This window comes from Candoia aspera, chromosome 2 (genome assembly GCF_035149785.1).
Source record: "Candoia aspera isolate rCanAsp1 chromosome 2, rCanAsp1.hap2, whole genome shotgun sequence".
Taxonomy (NCBI): Eukaryota; Metazoa; Chordata; class Lepidosauria; order Squamata; family Boidae; genus Candoia; species Candoia aspera.
This window is the reverse complement of record NC_086154.1, coordinates 132,475,922-132,492,909: the sequence shown is the minus strand read 5'-3', so window position 1 is coordinate 132,492,909 and position 16,988 is coordinate 132,475,922. Positions and strand designations below refer to the sequence as shown.

Here is a 16,988-nt window from a genome sequence, read left to right as displayed (position 1 = left end):
ACTCTAACATCTGTACTTGTGGAAACATCACAAGGGAACAAACAAGAATTCTAGACTTTTTTCTTCCTTTTAAACCTTATTAAAAATGAGGTTGGTCCTAAAAATATAGAAAGAAATCAATTTAAATTCACAAAAAACTGTACATTATCAAAAATTCACTAAAACAAACACATTTGGTTATTCATATAAAAAGTTTGATTTCCCCCCTCCCTTTCCTGCTGTTCAGAACATCTCACAGGATGATGGGTTGGTTGGTTCCTTTCCGATACCAAATTAAGATGAAAGGGGAAGAAAAAGCCAGTGGTTGAATGATAAGGCCGATTCTAGCTGCAATTGTTAAATTAAATTCAAAAATCCATGTAACTTTCAAAAAACAAGGTTTTATAAACTGATTGAAAAGACCTTATCCCTTAATGAAGATCAAGATTAGGTCAAACCTGGATTCATTCTTTTAGGAGTGTGAGGCTTTGAATCTAAAAATCTAATGTTTCTATAGCAAAAAAACCCAAACCCAAAACCACAAAACTCTAAGCTAAAAACCAGAAATTAACACTTCCAAACTCTAGAGTTCTCTCATGACCAAAAAACAAAACAAAACAAAACAAAACCCCCCCAAATGATCCAGAAAAAATATTACTAAAAAACCCACCAAAAGAAGTTTTGTTACAGCACGTTTAGATAAAATATAAATATTTATGCATAATATAAAGTCAGTTTCAAATAGACTTCAGCTCTACCTCTTTATTTTAAAAGCCAAAAAACAAAAATCCCCAAATTTAAAATAAAATAAAGATTGAGGTTATTTGATATAAAAAGGCTACGTTTTGTTGAAAACAACTGAGAAAGGAAGTGAGGCTGGGGTGGAGGAAGCACAGTAAGGGAGGTTTCCATCTCCAGGTTCTATCACCTGTGGTTACATTTTACTTACATCAGTGCTCTTGCAATTGGATTGGTTGACGCGGAGAGAGGAGAAAATACGCACACACGCGTGCACACACACACAGACACGCCCCCATGTCACTTCAGTGTAGCACAGGTGGATATCAGGGAGGAAAGCCATCTCCTGATAGGGCCCTGCCAGCCACGTATCTGCCCCAAGCGATACCCGTAATTATAATGGTTTGAGGAGCCAGGCTGGATATGAAAGCAGCAAGGGAGCGAAGGTTCCAGGGGGTGGCTTTCTGCGCCTCGGATCCACCAAAAGTGGCGGGAGAAAAATGGAAGAACCAGGTTGCTGCCTCTGAACAGTCCCATATACTGTATGGAGGGTGCACCAGAATAGGGGTTGCGGAATCACCATTTGAGAGCAGAAGCCAGCAAAGGACCAAAGAGCAGCCCCCTCGTCGTAGTGTGGCTGGCTATGAGATTCCCCAAGCCAGCAGCTCTTGGACAGAGCCCAGGCCAGCAGAACAGGTGCTCTGGCAACCGGTTCTCAGCAACGGTGTGAGGTGGGAGTTCCTGGATCATGTTCTGTCTTGGAATACAGGTTGCAAACAAGCATCAATGTGCCATCAAGGAATGACTGAGAGAGAGCTGCTATGCTGAGGCTGAAAAAGTTGGCCAATTTATCTTATCTTTTGCTTAATAAAAGTTCTCAGGGACACTTCTTGATTTTTCTTTAAAGCATCAACCAGCCAACTGGTGTATGCACCGGCATGCATGTGTGTATACACACACACACACACACACACACAGGCAGGTAAAGAGATGGAGCCTTTGTTGTGACCACTATCCATTTCTGGCTTCAGTAACAGACAAACAAGGGAGGGAATGACTTAAGAGGAGATTGGTTTCAACCACTACTTGAATCTGGCAAGCATCTAGCACCGGACACCCAGATGCACAGGAGCAAATGACAAACTGGTAGAAATGATATGCAGGAAAACTATTATGGTTAAATAAATCAAAAGTTTGCTTCCTCCTCTTAAAACATTCAACTAAGTTCAAATATAGAGTAGGTTAAAATATTCACGTGTGTTATGTGTATAAATTAAATACTATATAGAAAATGTAGACCAAAATGAAAGGAAACACGTATAAACAGGTCTGGATCTTTAAACTAGAGTCAGCTGTGGATATTACAGAAAGGTCTCTGGCTTAGCACTAGCTCCTCTATTTCAAAACGTTTGTGCCTCCTGTGTAAAGGTAGGAAGCAATAACTTGTATCCCGCATCATGAGATACAAAGATTTCTACTTTGCCTTCACTTGCCTCTAACATCCAAAGCTGCATTTAGACTGAATCGCACCAGCCTTGATAATCAAAGGAGGCTGCACTTTAGATCCCATGTATTAAAACACGGTCAGGAAATAACCTAACATGGAAGAGAAACAGTGACAATCCTCCATCATCTTGTTGAGGTCCAGATAGCTACTGAAGAATGAAAGGACTGTATTCCTTCCATTATAATGGAGACAATCCCACATCTTTCTCAGGAGGGAAGCAACCTTACAATAGATTATGGGAGTCACAGGCCAAGGCAGGAAACAAACAACCCTTCCACACATTCACAAAGATGTCAGATCAAGCTTTGTGGATGGTAGCTATCCCTGAGGAATAACACTGGGGCAGAATTGGATGGGGAGGGCTTCAAATAAGGCTGAGATCTCCTGTTATGACCTCCAGAAGCACTGGCATCAAGCATCCAAAAGCCAGTTTCCCCAAAGATGCAGACTGAAGCAGCCCAGTCTTTCAAGCCCGTGTACTTGGCCCTCATAGCCCAGTGAGTCATTCCAGCATATTACTCACTATCGGAGGGAAAATAAACTGTATGACCATTAGACAGAGGAACCTCCTCCAAGATACCATAGTGATTTCATTAACTGCCCCTGTGGAGAGATCAGGAGGAAGGGGGGAGTGAAAAGATTAGTCCAACTTTATCATTGTTTGCATGCCTTGAGAAAAAATATGATCCGGGCGACATTGCCTGCTTAATGGATAACTGCTCTGGATTATTCCCATTTTGTTCCGTTTTCTTAGAAATAAAATTTGGACTAACTCAGCTCTGACCAAGTGTGGGTAAATGTGACAGTTGATGGAAATTAATCTAACCAGGGAATATAACCCCACCCACCCCTGACTTTTCATACAGAGGCTTGTATTTGGACACCTCTCCACTGGAGGAGGACTTCTTGATTAAATGAAGGATGCCTGGCTAGAAGGATTGAGAACTTTCCAAGGGAGTGCACCTCGCATCCACAGGGGCAGAGCCCCTCAACATCCTTTCCCAATGCGCACACCAACTCTAAACTCTACTCTTGGGTTTTGAAAAGGAAATCTGGCTAGAAAAAAAAAAGCTGGCCACAGAAACGAAGGCTCTTTTGAAAGGGGAAAGCTGGGATGAGGCAGAGTTGGGAGGGGCAAAGGGAAGAGAAGCAGCATGTTTTAGTTTCATCAAGGTTGTCGTTCCCAGAGGCAGGAGTGATCTGCTGTTATACATTTCAATGAGAATCTAAAAAGGAGGAAAACTTAAATGTCCACATTACTGGCCATTAATGCATGGTACTGACACTGCACAGAAAAAAAGTGTTCTTACACATTCACTAAGAACTATTGCTATTATTAAATAGCCCCAGCTAAGGTGGGGATGTGGGTGGTTGTTTTTTTTTTTCCATTTTGAAAAAAGGAGAGAGAGATATATTTTATTTGGCTTATACAGTCAGAGTTTGTGTTGCTTGGAGTGAAGAGAATCAAGGCGTGATGTTAAATGCCAATCCAAGTCCAGTCATTGTGAAGGGGAAAAAATTAAATCAGCAGGTAGCAAGATGAGCTCCAGAAGAGACAAGTGTGCAGCCCAGGGTAAAAGGGGAGGCACTTTCCCCTTTGGCTCCTCGCACTTCTCCCCACTCTGCCAGCTTCATGGGTTTGTCTCACGTTTTCCCTGATAAAATTCCTCCCACCGGCTCTCAAAAAACTGGCGCATGGCCAGCCCTGCCTTGCCCACCTCCGACTCATCTTCATTAAAGGTCCGGCAGTTGTCGAACACCAGGGCGGCATCAGCAGCAAACTCCTCACAACGGCTGTATCTGCAGATCACAGAAAGCAGAGGCTGGAGTGAAAGTACAGCATTGAGACACACAGTACCTATATACAGAGAATCTTTTTCAATAGCTCCACCCTCCTCTTTTCATTTCTTCTCACAACTGCTGCCAATTTTGGGGCATGTCTTTCTAACACCGAGTTTAAAGTAGGCCATATATAATCATGTTCTTGCAATTCTTCAAAACCACCCCAGCCTCATATGCCTGTCTTCAAACAGGCACCCGAACGTTCTCTCCACAGCATCACCTCTTTCCAGAAGATCTGAAGTGGGCAGCTAACCCTCCCGCTCCCAAACCAGGAGGAATGAAAATCCCTGCCTCATCCTTACAGACAGCACCCCCAGCCACTTGGCATCATCTCATCTCCCCAGGCCAGCCCTCCATCCTCCAACAGTTACCCACCCCGAAATGGACAGGAAGCACAAGTCTTCTTTGGAGGAACCGCAGCCAATCATTTTCTAGGAATAAGCGAGCCAACCAGGTGGAATACTGCATGGGATCCCAGAAGGCACGCCCAAGCTCCAACCAGAACAAAACTATCACTTTATGATACATTCTCCTTACAGTCCCCTTGTGTAAACCAAAATAGTCAGTTACTGAATGGTCTCTTACTGTTAGCTGTACCTACTGGTAGAGAAAGAGAGGGAAGGAAAAGGCATGTCCCTTGGCTCTTCCAAATGCCTTGCGCTGGCTCAGTTATTTACGGGTCTGGCCCTGTACTCACCCGCCACGCAGCAGCCGGGCCCTCATGGTGGCAAAGTCCATGGGGCTCTTGATGATCTTCCGATAGCCAGGCACTAGCCGGGGGTTAACAGGCTCCAAGAAAGGCCAGGCAGCTTCGTGTGATTCCATCTCCATCAAGATGATCCTGACAAAGCAGAGCCAACACTGAGGGGCACTGAAGTGAAAAGTTCTGGCCAGAAGGGAGGAGTGTTATCTACCCTCTTTGAGCAGAGAAAATCTCTCTTTCCCCTATTAAATTCTGCCTATGCATACCAGAGCCCGTTCCTACATTTTCCCGCTCTCTCTGGGAAATGTCCCTTAAACGTCTCCCTGACCCTGCCTTGCAGAGGACAAACACCTACTCGCAGAAGGTCAGGTCAGCGCACTGGCCTCGGGTAGACACTCTTCTTCGTTTGGAGGGAGAGAGGCCTTCACCTGAGAATCGGGGGGATGTATTTGCCAGGATACTATGCTGTTGGGAGGTGGCAGCAGCAGCTGCCCGAGATCGAGGGCTGAGCTCTTCCTTCCCCGCAAAAGTCCCCAAAGTACCACTTTTCCGCTTCTTGCCCCGTCGTGGAGAGCCATACTCATCCTGATATTCCCCTTGCATCTGCATCATGAAAAAGTTGGGGAAGGGAGTGGGAGGAGAGAAACTACCATCAAGACCTGGACTAGGAATCTGTTTCAGCAGAGTTAATATGATCTGCTAGGAAGCATACCAGTGTCCTGACAGGTGAGCACCCCACCCCACCCCACCCCTTCTCCCCTAGAACACCAAGGCACTCAGTGGGAGCAAAAGAAATCCCCACCAAACCAGAAGTTAAAATCAGGCACTCAGGGAAAAGACAAAATATGTCTTATATGGAGGCAGCACCTGAGCGATGCAGAGAGAGCAGAACCAATCACCATCTGGCACCTCCGTCATCTTGGGACGATGGCAATAGAGATGGCAGCCACGATCACAGCTATCACATAGCAGCAGATTCTCATCATCATCCCCTTTTCGGCACACAAGGCAAGTCTGGAAAGCAGAGAAGACAAAAGTGGATAACCCCAAATCTCTTCAGGAGGTGAATACCATGCTCTAAGAGGATTTCCTATTCTCTTTCCCCAAAGTTGAGGTCCTTCTAGATAAAATTCATCCAGGCCAAATCTTTGCTTTAGACACACCTCCTCCGAACAGAGATACCATCCCATAGATCCAACAACTTTTCTCCCCCTTCCTGTTAGTATTGGCTTAGCCACGCACATGCCTAAAACCAAGCCAGAAGAAGAATCACTAACACTCTTTCCTGCACCAAGCATTTCACAGGTTACTTAACTGGCTCTAATATCTCCTTTAGACTTGCTTATGTTTCCTATCCTAACACCTCTCTCAGCCCAATGCCCCTTCCTCACCGCTCTGACAACTGATTTCTCCCATGCTATAGAGCGCTCCAGTTGGTAGATGCACAAAGAAACTTGGGCTGCGCTATGGCATCTTTCCAAAGTTTGGCGCCACATTCGCATCCGTGGTGTGATTTCATACGTACTGCAGAAGAAAAATAATTGTTAGATGAGGGAAATCAATTGCAATCAGCAGAATATATGATGAGTGAAGTGACATCAAAGAACCATCTTTGTGCAAAGTCAAAACTAGGAGATATACATCTTAATATTCACTTGTGTAGTAGACAGACACATGATAATTGGATTCAAGTTGCTAGAGGTTCAAATGGGCTGGAAGTCAGATGACCAAGAACGACAGAGACCTACAGCATGTCCTAGAAGTATAAATAATGGCACTTAGGAGCTTGGTACCAGGATGCCAATGAACCCAGTAGATGAAGTGGCAGTGGCAACCAAAGGGCTCAGGCCTCTTATGCTGTTAGAGGATTGGAAACCCCTGATGATGCCAACATCTAACTGGGTCCTGAGGAAACTGTGCTCAGAATCTGAACAGTAAGAATAACCAGATGAGAGGAGACGAACGAACCATTTTCTTCTGGACAGTCTTTGACTAAACTGTCTGCTTTGACCAAACTGTCTGCTCTCTGGAATAGAAACCCCCTGGAGATCTGTACAGCTCCCACCCCGCAGCTGTTCCACAAGTCTCTGGCTCTGCTCCCAGGCCTGAGAGTAAGGTGGCTGTCAAACCTCTGCTGGTTTTCTTTTGATGCACTGGGTTTTGTTCTGCACAGACATGTCTTTTTTCTTTTAGTGTTTTCTAGTTTTGGAGATGTAGGCTACCTAGAACTACTGGGAATAAGGTGGCCTCTAACCTAAATAACTAAATAATAAATAACCATCATAAAAAGCACCAAGCTGTAAGGTAACTTTATTGGGTGTGCTGAGTAAAACCTTGTCAGTGTGTGCCCAAATCAACAAAATGGTTTTCTCTAAAGCACCAAAGGCAACTGAAGTTGCTCCGTCAGTTCATTCATTTATACAGCTAAACGTTTTCAGAAGGGGCCCCCTAGATGCCACAACGTCCAAGGCAAGAGGAAGCCAAACGGGGGAAAGAAAATGGTTACACTGACATTTAGAGCAAGACCTAACAGGAAGCAAGGAGATTCAGCTACATCTCCAAAACAAGAATACTGCTGCTGCTAAGGTTGAGGAGGCACCAAGCAGGAAAACGAGGCTGTAATCCGAGGACAAGGCCGGCTCCCGTCAGGACTTGGCTCAGCTTCAGAGAGTTCCAAAAGCTCGGAGAGAGCGTGACTTCTGCTGCTTGAGGGCCACACTCCAAAAATGGGGGGCCTGAAGCTGTGGGGACTTAGGGAGTTGAGTTTTTAAGGAGCTAAACGGGAACCTTAAGCCTCTGCAAGGCTCAAAGCACCATTTTTTGCCTCTTAAATCTCCCCCCGGCGCCCCAGATGGTGAAAGAGGCCAAACCTTTTGGCCCCAGTATTCCTAGAAGGTCTCCCAGGGCTACTGAAAGGATGCTGGTGGGCTGCCCACGGCCGGAGCACGGTTTTTATAATCCTGCTCTGTCCGGACGCAGGATAGCGTGTGATCCACAGACCACGAAGGACCTCTAGATCAGAGCCCACCTTTTCCGGCCACTTAAAACCCCTTTACTTTACTTTTGGTTTCCCAAATCGTCCGCAATGCCTTAGCTCGTGTACGTGTGTCCTTTTAGTAAATGCTAGCCATTTGATGGACGCTGACACTTCCTGGCAAGTTTAAAATGTCATCAAATCAAATGCTACAGTCTACCGAATTACTTAACTGCAAGCATTATTCTCATACATTCAGCAGAAAGGCTCCGTTGTTCTCACCTGGTGCTACATACACTATATAAAGAGGCCTCAAAAACACAGAGCAAGAAAAACCTCCCTGCAGCTCGATGTCACCAAACTTTAGGTCTTTGTTCTTTTTAACCCAGAGAGACACACGCAAGACAATGAAGGTCTCAGATCTCACCACTCCACCTTCCTGTCTTTTTCATTTTTCTTCTTTTTATCCCCCTTTTTCCCCCTCTATGAGTTTGGAGATTGTAGGCCAAATGCTGCTTTTCTTTTTTGCAACAACGTTTTTGTGGCAAGAGTGTGTTGATAAGGGGAGGGCAAGCAAGCGTCAGAGGATGGATGGCAAACCACCTTAATTGGTTCAACCTCAGTAAACCAGGTTTTGTGCCCCTCTGTGGATTAACAGCAGTTTTGTCTTATCACATCCTACTACAGTCTTAAAACTGGCAACCGGCCTGGAAATCGATCAGATCATTTCTTTTCTAAAAAGTTCACATCCATGCTGTCTACAGAGATGTAAAAAAAACCCAGTCATCTGACTTCGGGATTCCTACGCCACTGCTTTATAACAACCAGGGATGTGACTCTGGTTCTTAGAATCATGGACACAAATTTGCCAATTCAGCCATCAATAAAAGAAGGCACTCACATTTCTGTGGTACTCTGCTCCAGGGAACTGGGGTTACTCAGCAAAGCTTTTTCTACTACCACCTCATGTGGGGGCCAGAGAGGTTCTCTGAGGTATCTCCGTTCCAGGTTCTGCTCCAGGTCTGCAAGACGGAGCACTGCAAGATCCAGAGGGTGGCTAGATTCACGCTGCAGGACAGGCCCCTCCCGCCTATTTTTTACAGTGATGTCTTCCAGGAGCTCTAGTTCATGTTCACAGTACTGCAAGTCTTTCCTAACAGAATCAGGATCTGGGCTCGTCCAGCCCTAGAGGAAAGGCAAAAGATCAAAACCAAAATGAAAAATGAAAAAAACTATTAAGAAGAAATGATTACAGCACACACTGTGAACTCTCAGAAGCAATTCGGAGCGTTTCTCCAAATAATGATTCAAACCAGTCCTTGCAACTACTCTCTGGTGTTTCAGACTATGCTGTTCCTCTCTGTCACTGCCCTTGGAAAGTTTCACTTCAAATAGTGATGATACTCATGGAGCAGAAGTTCAGAGTAAGATTTAGAAGGAGTTCCGGTATTTTAGAATGAAGAACACTTCCAAAATAAAGTCTACCTACCTAAACAAGAAAGCCTAAATTAGGATTACAGGGAAGCAGTGTTCATGCAACTGTAATTTGCCAGGGAAAGGTAATTACACCCAAAATACTTGCAGTCTAAAATCAACTAGTATTTTGCAGATTTATATAGCTGCACAGATACTAGTTCAGTGCACCAAGTCAAAGCCCACTGCAGAATCAAATGCCAACCTTCCTGACCCCAGCAAGCCAGCAGCCACTGAAGAAGAACAGTCTGCAACTGTCTATCAGGAGATTAACATCAGTAAGTTAAGAATGAAAATGTTGTTATATCCTATCTTGCTGTTTTAGATGGCCTAGATTATTTCTCTTAATATACTAGTCCGCTGTCTTCTAATCCTCAAAACTTAACTACATTTAGCATTTAATGATTACTTTCAGGTTGACCTTTGGGATCTAAGCCTCCTTCAACACACTGGTCAAAGTGCATACAATTATCAGCAGGAAGGCAGTCTCCATGGAATCTTGGCACTTACTCGGATCTGCAGATCAGCCATGAGCACCCGCTGCTCAAGCTCCTCCACCCACTGAAGCACTGACAGGTCTGTCTCAAAGGCACACTCAGACATGGACCATTGCACCAGGGCTTCTGGAGAGATAAGGTGGCTGGCAACCTCAGAATGAATCTGGAAGATGGGGTCTAGGTCGGAAGGGAATAAAAGTCAGTCAAAAAGATTAGACTTGTGCTAACGTAGGCACTGGCCCATGGAATGGGCCACTTCTTACCATTGGCAGCTCGGGCACACACATCCCGCAGGAAATCCTTGTGCTTGATAAGGTGCTTATGCAGGGCCTTTTCCCGGATGCCTCGTGGGTGTAGTACCTCCACCACAGCTTCCAGCTCCTCTGGATCCTGCAACCACCACCAGCCACTCTGCATCTCTGCGAGGGAGGAACAGAACAAATTCAGAGCCTGGAGCCTCCCCCCAAACACCAACTCCAATAGAAGAGCATATGTGCAGCTCAGGGTTGAACTGTGGAGTCCTTGGTACTCTGAGCTTGGTTTGCTTGCCGACGTTTCATTGCTCGACTAGGTAACATCATCAGTGCACACTGTTGATGTTACCTGGTCAGGTAATGTAACGTCGGCAAGCAAACCACCAAGCTCAGAGAGCACCAAGGACTCTACCACCAATTCCATCGAGCTGCTTGACGTCATGGCATATCCAGTCCAACCACAATTGAGCATACTGCCAAAATGTATACATATATATATATATTAAAAAGTGTGCTCCCCCTATCACCAAAAAGTTGCTTGTCCCTTAGTTGCAGAACGGGATACAACTTAGTTGTGGATCACCTGCTGATAATACTGAACACATTATGCAAGACATAAAACATTATTTCCTTTTGCTCTCTCTCTCTCTCTCTCTCTCATGCCCTCACAGAATCCACTACATGGACCAGGAACTCCAGATGTGTTTTGTCTCTTACCAGGAGGTATAGGCTGTGCTGTCAGCTGAGTCAAGTATTTCTGCTCAATCTGTTTGAAAAGCTTAGTGGGGGGGCGCCCCCGTCGCCTTGGCTGCCCTGAAGATTCAAGGGCCTTCTTGGAGATATCCTTGGCTCTGGAGCACGCGCTGTGGACCCTGGAGCTGGAATGCAGTGGAGTAGAGGACAGTGGTGGCAACACTGGGCTAGAGGTGGAGTAGCCATTCAGCTGTGGGAGGGAAAATTCAAAAAGCACTTGCATTGAACACTGCCACAAGAAGCACAACAATGCTTACAAAGTGGTATGGGAATTCAGGGAAAAAGCTCAGCTAGTGACCTCCATTAATGGGCCTCAATTTATACTCCTCCCACTGGAGATCAACACCAGGGAGGCACTGTTGAAAGACAAATGTTACTAAAACAAGAAAAGACATTATTTCAGATGGGGCAATGAGACCTGCAAGTGATGTTAAGTGGTGGCATCTCCAGCATGGCAGCTACCCAAATGACTAGGTGACTACCAGATCCTCGTTGTCTCCTGCTGCGTTCTTTCCCCTCCAGTAAGTGGGGAACCACTTCTCTGTTGATTCAAACAGATGGGAAAAGAAGCACAACTGCCAAAGAGTAGTAGGCCGAATGAGGCAAAGGAACCTTATCTAAGGCTCTGCCTAAGGAATCTTAGATAACTGGATCCAAGATCGAGGATGAGCTTCTTCCATCCTTCAAATATTCTTTCGCGGCAACCAGTCAATTTACTTAAATAGTACGATACAGAGAGGAGCATTTCAAGCATGTGGGTGGCTCACCACAGTCCCACAGCAGCCATTTTCAAACAATCACAGCATTAGAGAATTGAGAGAGAGCTAAGAGGACACCGAGCCCAACCCCTTGATCAATACAGGATCCTCTCTAGAGCATCTCTGACAGATAACCATCTAGCCCCTGTCTGAAGACCTCTGGAGAAAGAGCACTCACCACTTCACGTAGCAGCCTGTTCCCCTGGCTGACAGCTCACAGATTTCTTTCTCCTGATATTAGTCTGAACCTCCATCCGTGTAATTTTAACCCACTGGTCTTACCCTCTGGGGCAACAGAAAATAAGTCCTCTCCTTCTTCTGTTTAACAGTCCTTCAGATATTTTAAGACTGCTATCATCTCTCCCCCTCAATTATCTTGTCTGTAGGCTAAACATAGCCAGATCCTTTAAAGGTTCTCATAGGGCTTGGTTTCCAGGCCCTTTGCCATAAGGCAGCTCTCCTCTGAATTTGTTACTGTCCTTGTTGACCTGTGGTGTGCAGGACTGGACTCGGTACTCCACATGGGATCTGACCAAGGCAGAGTAGAACAACTATCTTCTGTTATCTGGACTCTCTGGTTCTGTTCATGTACCCCAAGATAGCGTTTGCCTTTTTAGCAGCTGCATCACACTGCTGGCTTATGTTCAACTTGTGGTCAACAAAGACACTCAGATCTCATTCACATGTATTACTGCCAAGCCAAGGCTCCCCCATCCTCTATTTGTGCCTTACATTTTTCCTACTCAATTTGTTCTTCTGACATCCTTTTTAAAAGCCAAATGTCTTCTTTGTTCCTCCGGTTCTATTTACATACTGATAAACAGAGTTGTGGGCAAGAGTTTCCTTCGTAATGCTGAATCTAAATCTCCCCAGTTCAAATTCTAATTGGTTGCTTCTCTGTGTCCATAGAGAATTACGCTATTCTCTATGAACATATCAAAAAGTTGTTTCCTTTTGATACCATATGCATCTGAATACAATGGAAGCCACTTTCTCATCAGTGGAGTTAGTGTTGTTTTCCAGAAACAAAACAGCTAAATCAGAAATAAAAATCCTCTCCCTGTCCTGACCCTGCATAGTCAAAAGCCACAGCTTTCATAAGGAAATGGACCTTACATGGTACGAATACATGATCTCTAAATCCAGAAAGAGGCAAGCCTTTGCCTCAGAAATAAGTAAGGCTTTATATCCAATTCCTTTACCTCCAAAGTAACAATTTCCTACTGCTGATTCATGCCAGGTTAAAAGTGGAGCTTGCATTTCCTAGTCAGGAGAAGCCTCTAGACAGCACTCACCTGCCGAGCTGAGGTCTTTGACTGGTCCCTGGTAGCTGGCTTGCAGAGCTGTGAAGTTCGAGAGGATTGCTCAGTGGAAGGAGCAAGTGAAGAGTCATTACATGGTGTCCTAGGCAGCAGATTGAACCAGGCCACTTGTGTTTCTGAGATACTTTCATCATCTGCTGTAGAGTCTGGCAGATCATCTGGGGGTAACTGATCCCCTTTGCCAGGGCTACTGTCTGGGGTGAGCACAGAGCTGTTAAACAATGAAGAGGCCTGCTGTGTCTGGCTGAGCCAAGATAGAAAGGCTGACTGACTGAGGTCATGCTGAGACTGGCCCAGGGACACGGGATCTTCCAAAAACCCATTGACAGACAAGGGTGTGGGCTCTGGCAACTTGGATTCCAGGTGCTCTGGTGGCGACATGCCTACATTGCCTCTCCATGGCCAACTCCATGATCTTGAAGTTGTGCAGTTCATATAATCAGGATCTGAGGGTGTGCCAGTGTTCTCTTTTTTGATTGACAGGGCTTCATGTTCTTCCTCTTTCAGAGCCTCTCCCTTTTCAAATGAATTCTTGGACACTGGGAGGGAGGCTGCTTAGGGAATAGCAAAACAGAGAAAGGTGGGTAAATTTCACCACTAGAGGGTGCTCAAACCTATTGAAGTGAAAGAAGCAACAGAATCTAGATGTCCCAGTGAAGCAACCACCAACAGTATCTATGCCACTGAAAGTACCCCCAGTCTCCAGGTACCACATTCATGTTGCAGGGTAGATACCAGAGGGTGATCTAGAAGGAAAGAAATGAGGCTAACAAAATATTAAGTACCCTCTTCTTCCCATCACAAAGCACCCTCTCACAAATCTGTTTTTGACTGAGGGCACATTGGTCTAATTGTATATACAACCAAAGTCCAGAGGGCAATTTGGTTCACAGATACTGTATTTCAGTGGTGGAGTTATTAAGGAAGGCATTGTAACACACTATTCTTTATTTCCTATTCTTTTGTCCTAAATGACAGACTGACTTGTTACACTTCTTTAAATTTGTCCTATTAGTTCTTATTTATTGCCAATGCAGCAATCCTGCTCCTTGTGGTCCCAGTAACGAAGGTGTATTGTATACTGAAAGACACCACTGAGAAACCAAATGAGGAGATCCAGAGAAACCTTTATTTCTTTATAAGCAAAGAAAGACCCACCCAGACCCGCCTTCTATGATCTGCATACCTTCTGAGGCTTCACAGCCTTCTATAAAGATCCCACCTAGATGGGGCAGGACCCAATACCGCCGTCGATACCGATCTTGCCCCAGTGATGATGCCCGTAACAACTGTGAGGAATGGAGCAGCTTCTTGCGAAAGAACATCTGGCGCTGCAGGAAAAATGAGAACACCAAGAGTGTAAAAAGGAAGGGTCATTGTGTTAAACTCCAATTACCAGAGAAAAGAGTGACACGTTTCCATCTATCACCTTCGTGAGAAGCCCAAGCATCCATTTCTACATCTAGCAGAAATTTCAGCTCTTCTCTTCTATTCATTTTTTCAACGACAAGCATTTACCTTGGAAAGCTTTTCAATTTGCCTCTCTAGCTCTGGCACACTGGAAATCAGACTCTCATTCTGTGGAAGGAGGAGACAAGTTAGAACCAGATTCCTGACTACCTCCCCAAACAAGTTTTGTTTTGGAAACACTGCACCTCCCAAATGTGAAACACCAACCCTTTTGCTTCTCTTTGGAGTTGGAGTGCTTCCCATTAAAAGTCCAAGAGGGAAGTATGACACCTGTAATTGTTGATGGATGTAACTCTTTAGGAAAATGCAAATTCCACTTAAAGACAAAGACGACGCAGAAAACCCCTCTAAGAACTTTAGAAAAGAACGTTATGGTGCTAACAACAGAACTCCTCAAACATCCTTGCTTAAAAAAAATGGAACAATAATTTTCATACCAGAAGTTGCAACATAAATGTAGGGTTCCAGTTATTCACTATTTGCCGTATTAAGAGACTAACCCAGTTCCATCCAAACCTGTCACTCATTACTGGAGCAAAGATTCAGGAGCACGCCATACTCGTTGACTTAGTTGTGCCAAAACCTACTTCAGGATCTCTCCGGGTTTTGCATGCTCTTCTTCTTTCCTCTTCTTCTATCTCTTTGTCCTCATTCTCCTCGAGGATGCGGGAGCTCCGTCGCCACTGTCCTTCCTCCAAACCGGTGATTTCTGATTCGGGACGCCCAGTCTTCTTAGCTAGGGCAATCTTTAATCTTCAATGCAACAACAGGAAGTGTAAAAAAAAGGGAACAGGGACGTATTGCCTTATTGTAAGATTCTTAGGTGACCTGAATAGTAAAGGGGAAGAACTAGAGAAAATGTTGTTATTCCTAAATCCCCTGGTAAATCAAAAGTGGTGGAATATAAATCAAGAAAAACTGCAAGAGTCCTATGATCACAGTAAGATTCAATCTACTGTGATTTTCCTCTTATAGTCACAGCATTCTCATAGACAGAATACTTCTACAGAAGGTCAAAATTAATTCCAGATACATACCTGCGTAATTTTCCCTCAATGATCCATTTATTTCTCCTATGGTTGGACATGCTCTCTAGAGTCTTGTCAATCTCACTGCCGGATTTAAAACAAAGCACATGTTAGGGGAGTGGGGAGAACACACATGGCAGAAAAATGACACTCCCTTCTTACCAACATCTGCGTGTAATGATCATTTCAAAAGACATCTGAACGTACAATCTGGTTTACAAGCAAGGAAATTCACCACTCCTTCCTTTAGAACAGATACCCCCAGCTTACACAGGAGTAACATGTTTTGGACCCTGTTCCCACCCCCTCTTCATCAATACTTTACCATTCTTTCCTAAGCTTGGGTATCAGGGGCAGCAATTCTACACTGGGAATACATTCTCTACCTGCCTCAAAAAAAGGCACTGCAAGTACCCTTGTAGGTTCTTCTGTGGACCGAGGCTGTATCCTGACGTACGGCAGCCAGGATTCTTATGGCTAGTACATATGTCTAAACATGAGATTGAAAAGCTGATGCCAAGGGCCACGTGTGCATGCCTCCTACCGCCCCCCACCCCCTGCAGTCTTGGAGTGTGGCCACCATGGAGATTTCTGTTGTTAACAAATTGTAATGTTTTAACCTAAGGTAAGATGGGAATTGTTACATTCAGGTATTGCAAGCCGGTGCTAGAGTCACACTCCAAAGCTGCCTTGGGAGATTGGATCCGAGGGGTTGCCCTGCCCTGCTTGGTTCCCTTGCATGCTTTCCTCTTCCATCTCATTCTAACAACAGAATTTTGAGACTTACACCCTATTCAGTCACATACCAATGTTAAAAGTTCAATGCCACACGTAAGATGACATCTAAATTACACCTCGCTATGAGAGATACAACTGCAGAAATCCCCTAACCTGGCACCACTTACTTGATGATTAGGGTGCTGCTGTTGAGCTCATTCACCAAGAAGGCTAGAATGGCAGCCTTTTTATCTGGGGGCAGCGCTTGGAAGGGTTTCGTTCTCAAGCTGTCACACAGGCTTTCATCCCCCCCATAGGCTATGAGGAAGCAGCGGAGGACCTCGGACACGGTGTCACGGTTCAGGCTTATTTCACTGAGTTTTTCACCTAGGATCTTCAAAGTCTGGCAAGCAAAAGCAAAAAGAATCTGATTTTCTTGTGAACACATGCATATTCCAATTCTCCCTATCAACAGCAGATAGAAATGAAGGACACTGAGTAAAAAGTGTTAAAAATAGTTATGGCTACTGTCATCTTTGCTGAGGAAGCAGGTTTTTGTGTGATAACCAAACAAGCTTTTAAAAATTCTGCAATCCATGTAACTTGTACTAGATTCCATTTTCTGCCATATTTGTAAAGTTAGGCAATGGTGAAAAGGGGGAAAAAAAGAGGTATTTAACCTGGATTTGGTGAACTCTGCAGCTACGTCATACTTTGTAGTGCAAAGTCTAGTATAGGATAAACAGAGTCCAACAGTCTGAAAATGCCAACTTTCACTTAAAAAAACAAAATCTAAAACCAACTGTTTTGGCTGCAGAGGCAGTTGGGAAAATATGTTGACTGCAGCTGGTAAAACCTCAAAGCCAGTGGTGGGGGTGAAATAAATTTCCAAGTGGTCGTAAAGGGAGTTGTATGTGCTGCATAGTTTCTCACTAAGTTGCTAGAAACATATCAAAAGTAAAATGGGCAAACA

At 44.7% G+C, this 16,988-nt stretch overlaps 1 protein-coding gene across 3 annotated transcripts in view; it reads right to left on the bottom strand.

Annotated features, from left to right (window-relative positions):
- Positions 1-726: 726 nt before the first annotated feature.
- The window catches only part of BAZ2A (bromodomain adjacent to zinc finger domain 2A), a 67,054-nt gene continuing 50,792 nt past the window's right edge, over positions 727-16,988 (bottom strand). For 2 of the 3 annotated variants that reach the window (XM_063293646.1, XM_063293648.1), the window contains exons 15-29: positions 16,204-16,418; positions 15,308-15,382; positions 14,858-15,023; positions 14,319-14,378; positions 13,987-14,131; positions 12,774-13,354; positions 10,685-10,910; positions 9,977-10,132; positions 9,727-9,890; positions 8,645-8,928; positions 6,161-6,293; positions 5,637-5,783; positions 5,125-5,372; positions 4,764-4,907; positions 727-4,024 (exon numbers count right to left, since the gene is read on the bottom strand). In XM_063293646.1, coding sequence (XP_063149716.1) covers positions 3,856-4,024; positions 4,764-4,907; positions 5,125-5,372; positions 5,637-5,783; positions 6,161-6,293; positions 8,645-8,928; positions 9,727-9,890; positions 9,977-10,132; positions 10,685-10,910; positions 12,774-13,354; positions 13,987-14,131; positions 14,319-14,378; positions 14,858-15,023; positions 15,308-15,382; positions 16,204-16,418 — 2,913 coding nt within the window. In that variant the 3' untranslated portion in view covers positions 727-3,855. The remainder of the gene's footprint in view (positions 4,025-4,763; positions 4,908-5,124; positions 5,373-5,636; positions 5,784-6,160; positions 6,294-8,644; positions 8,929-9,726; positions 9,891-9,976; positions 10,133-10,684; positions 10,911-12,773; positions 13,355-13,986; positions 14,132-14,318; positions 14,379-14,857; positions 15,024-15,307; positions 15,383-16,203; positions 16,419-16,988) is intronic. The other variant, XM_063293647.1, reaches the window with a different exon arrangement.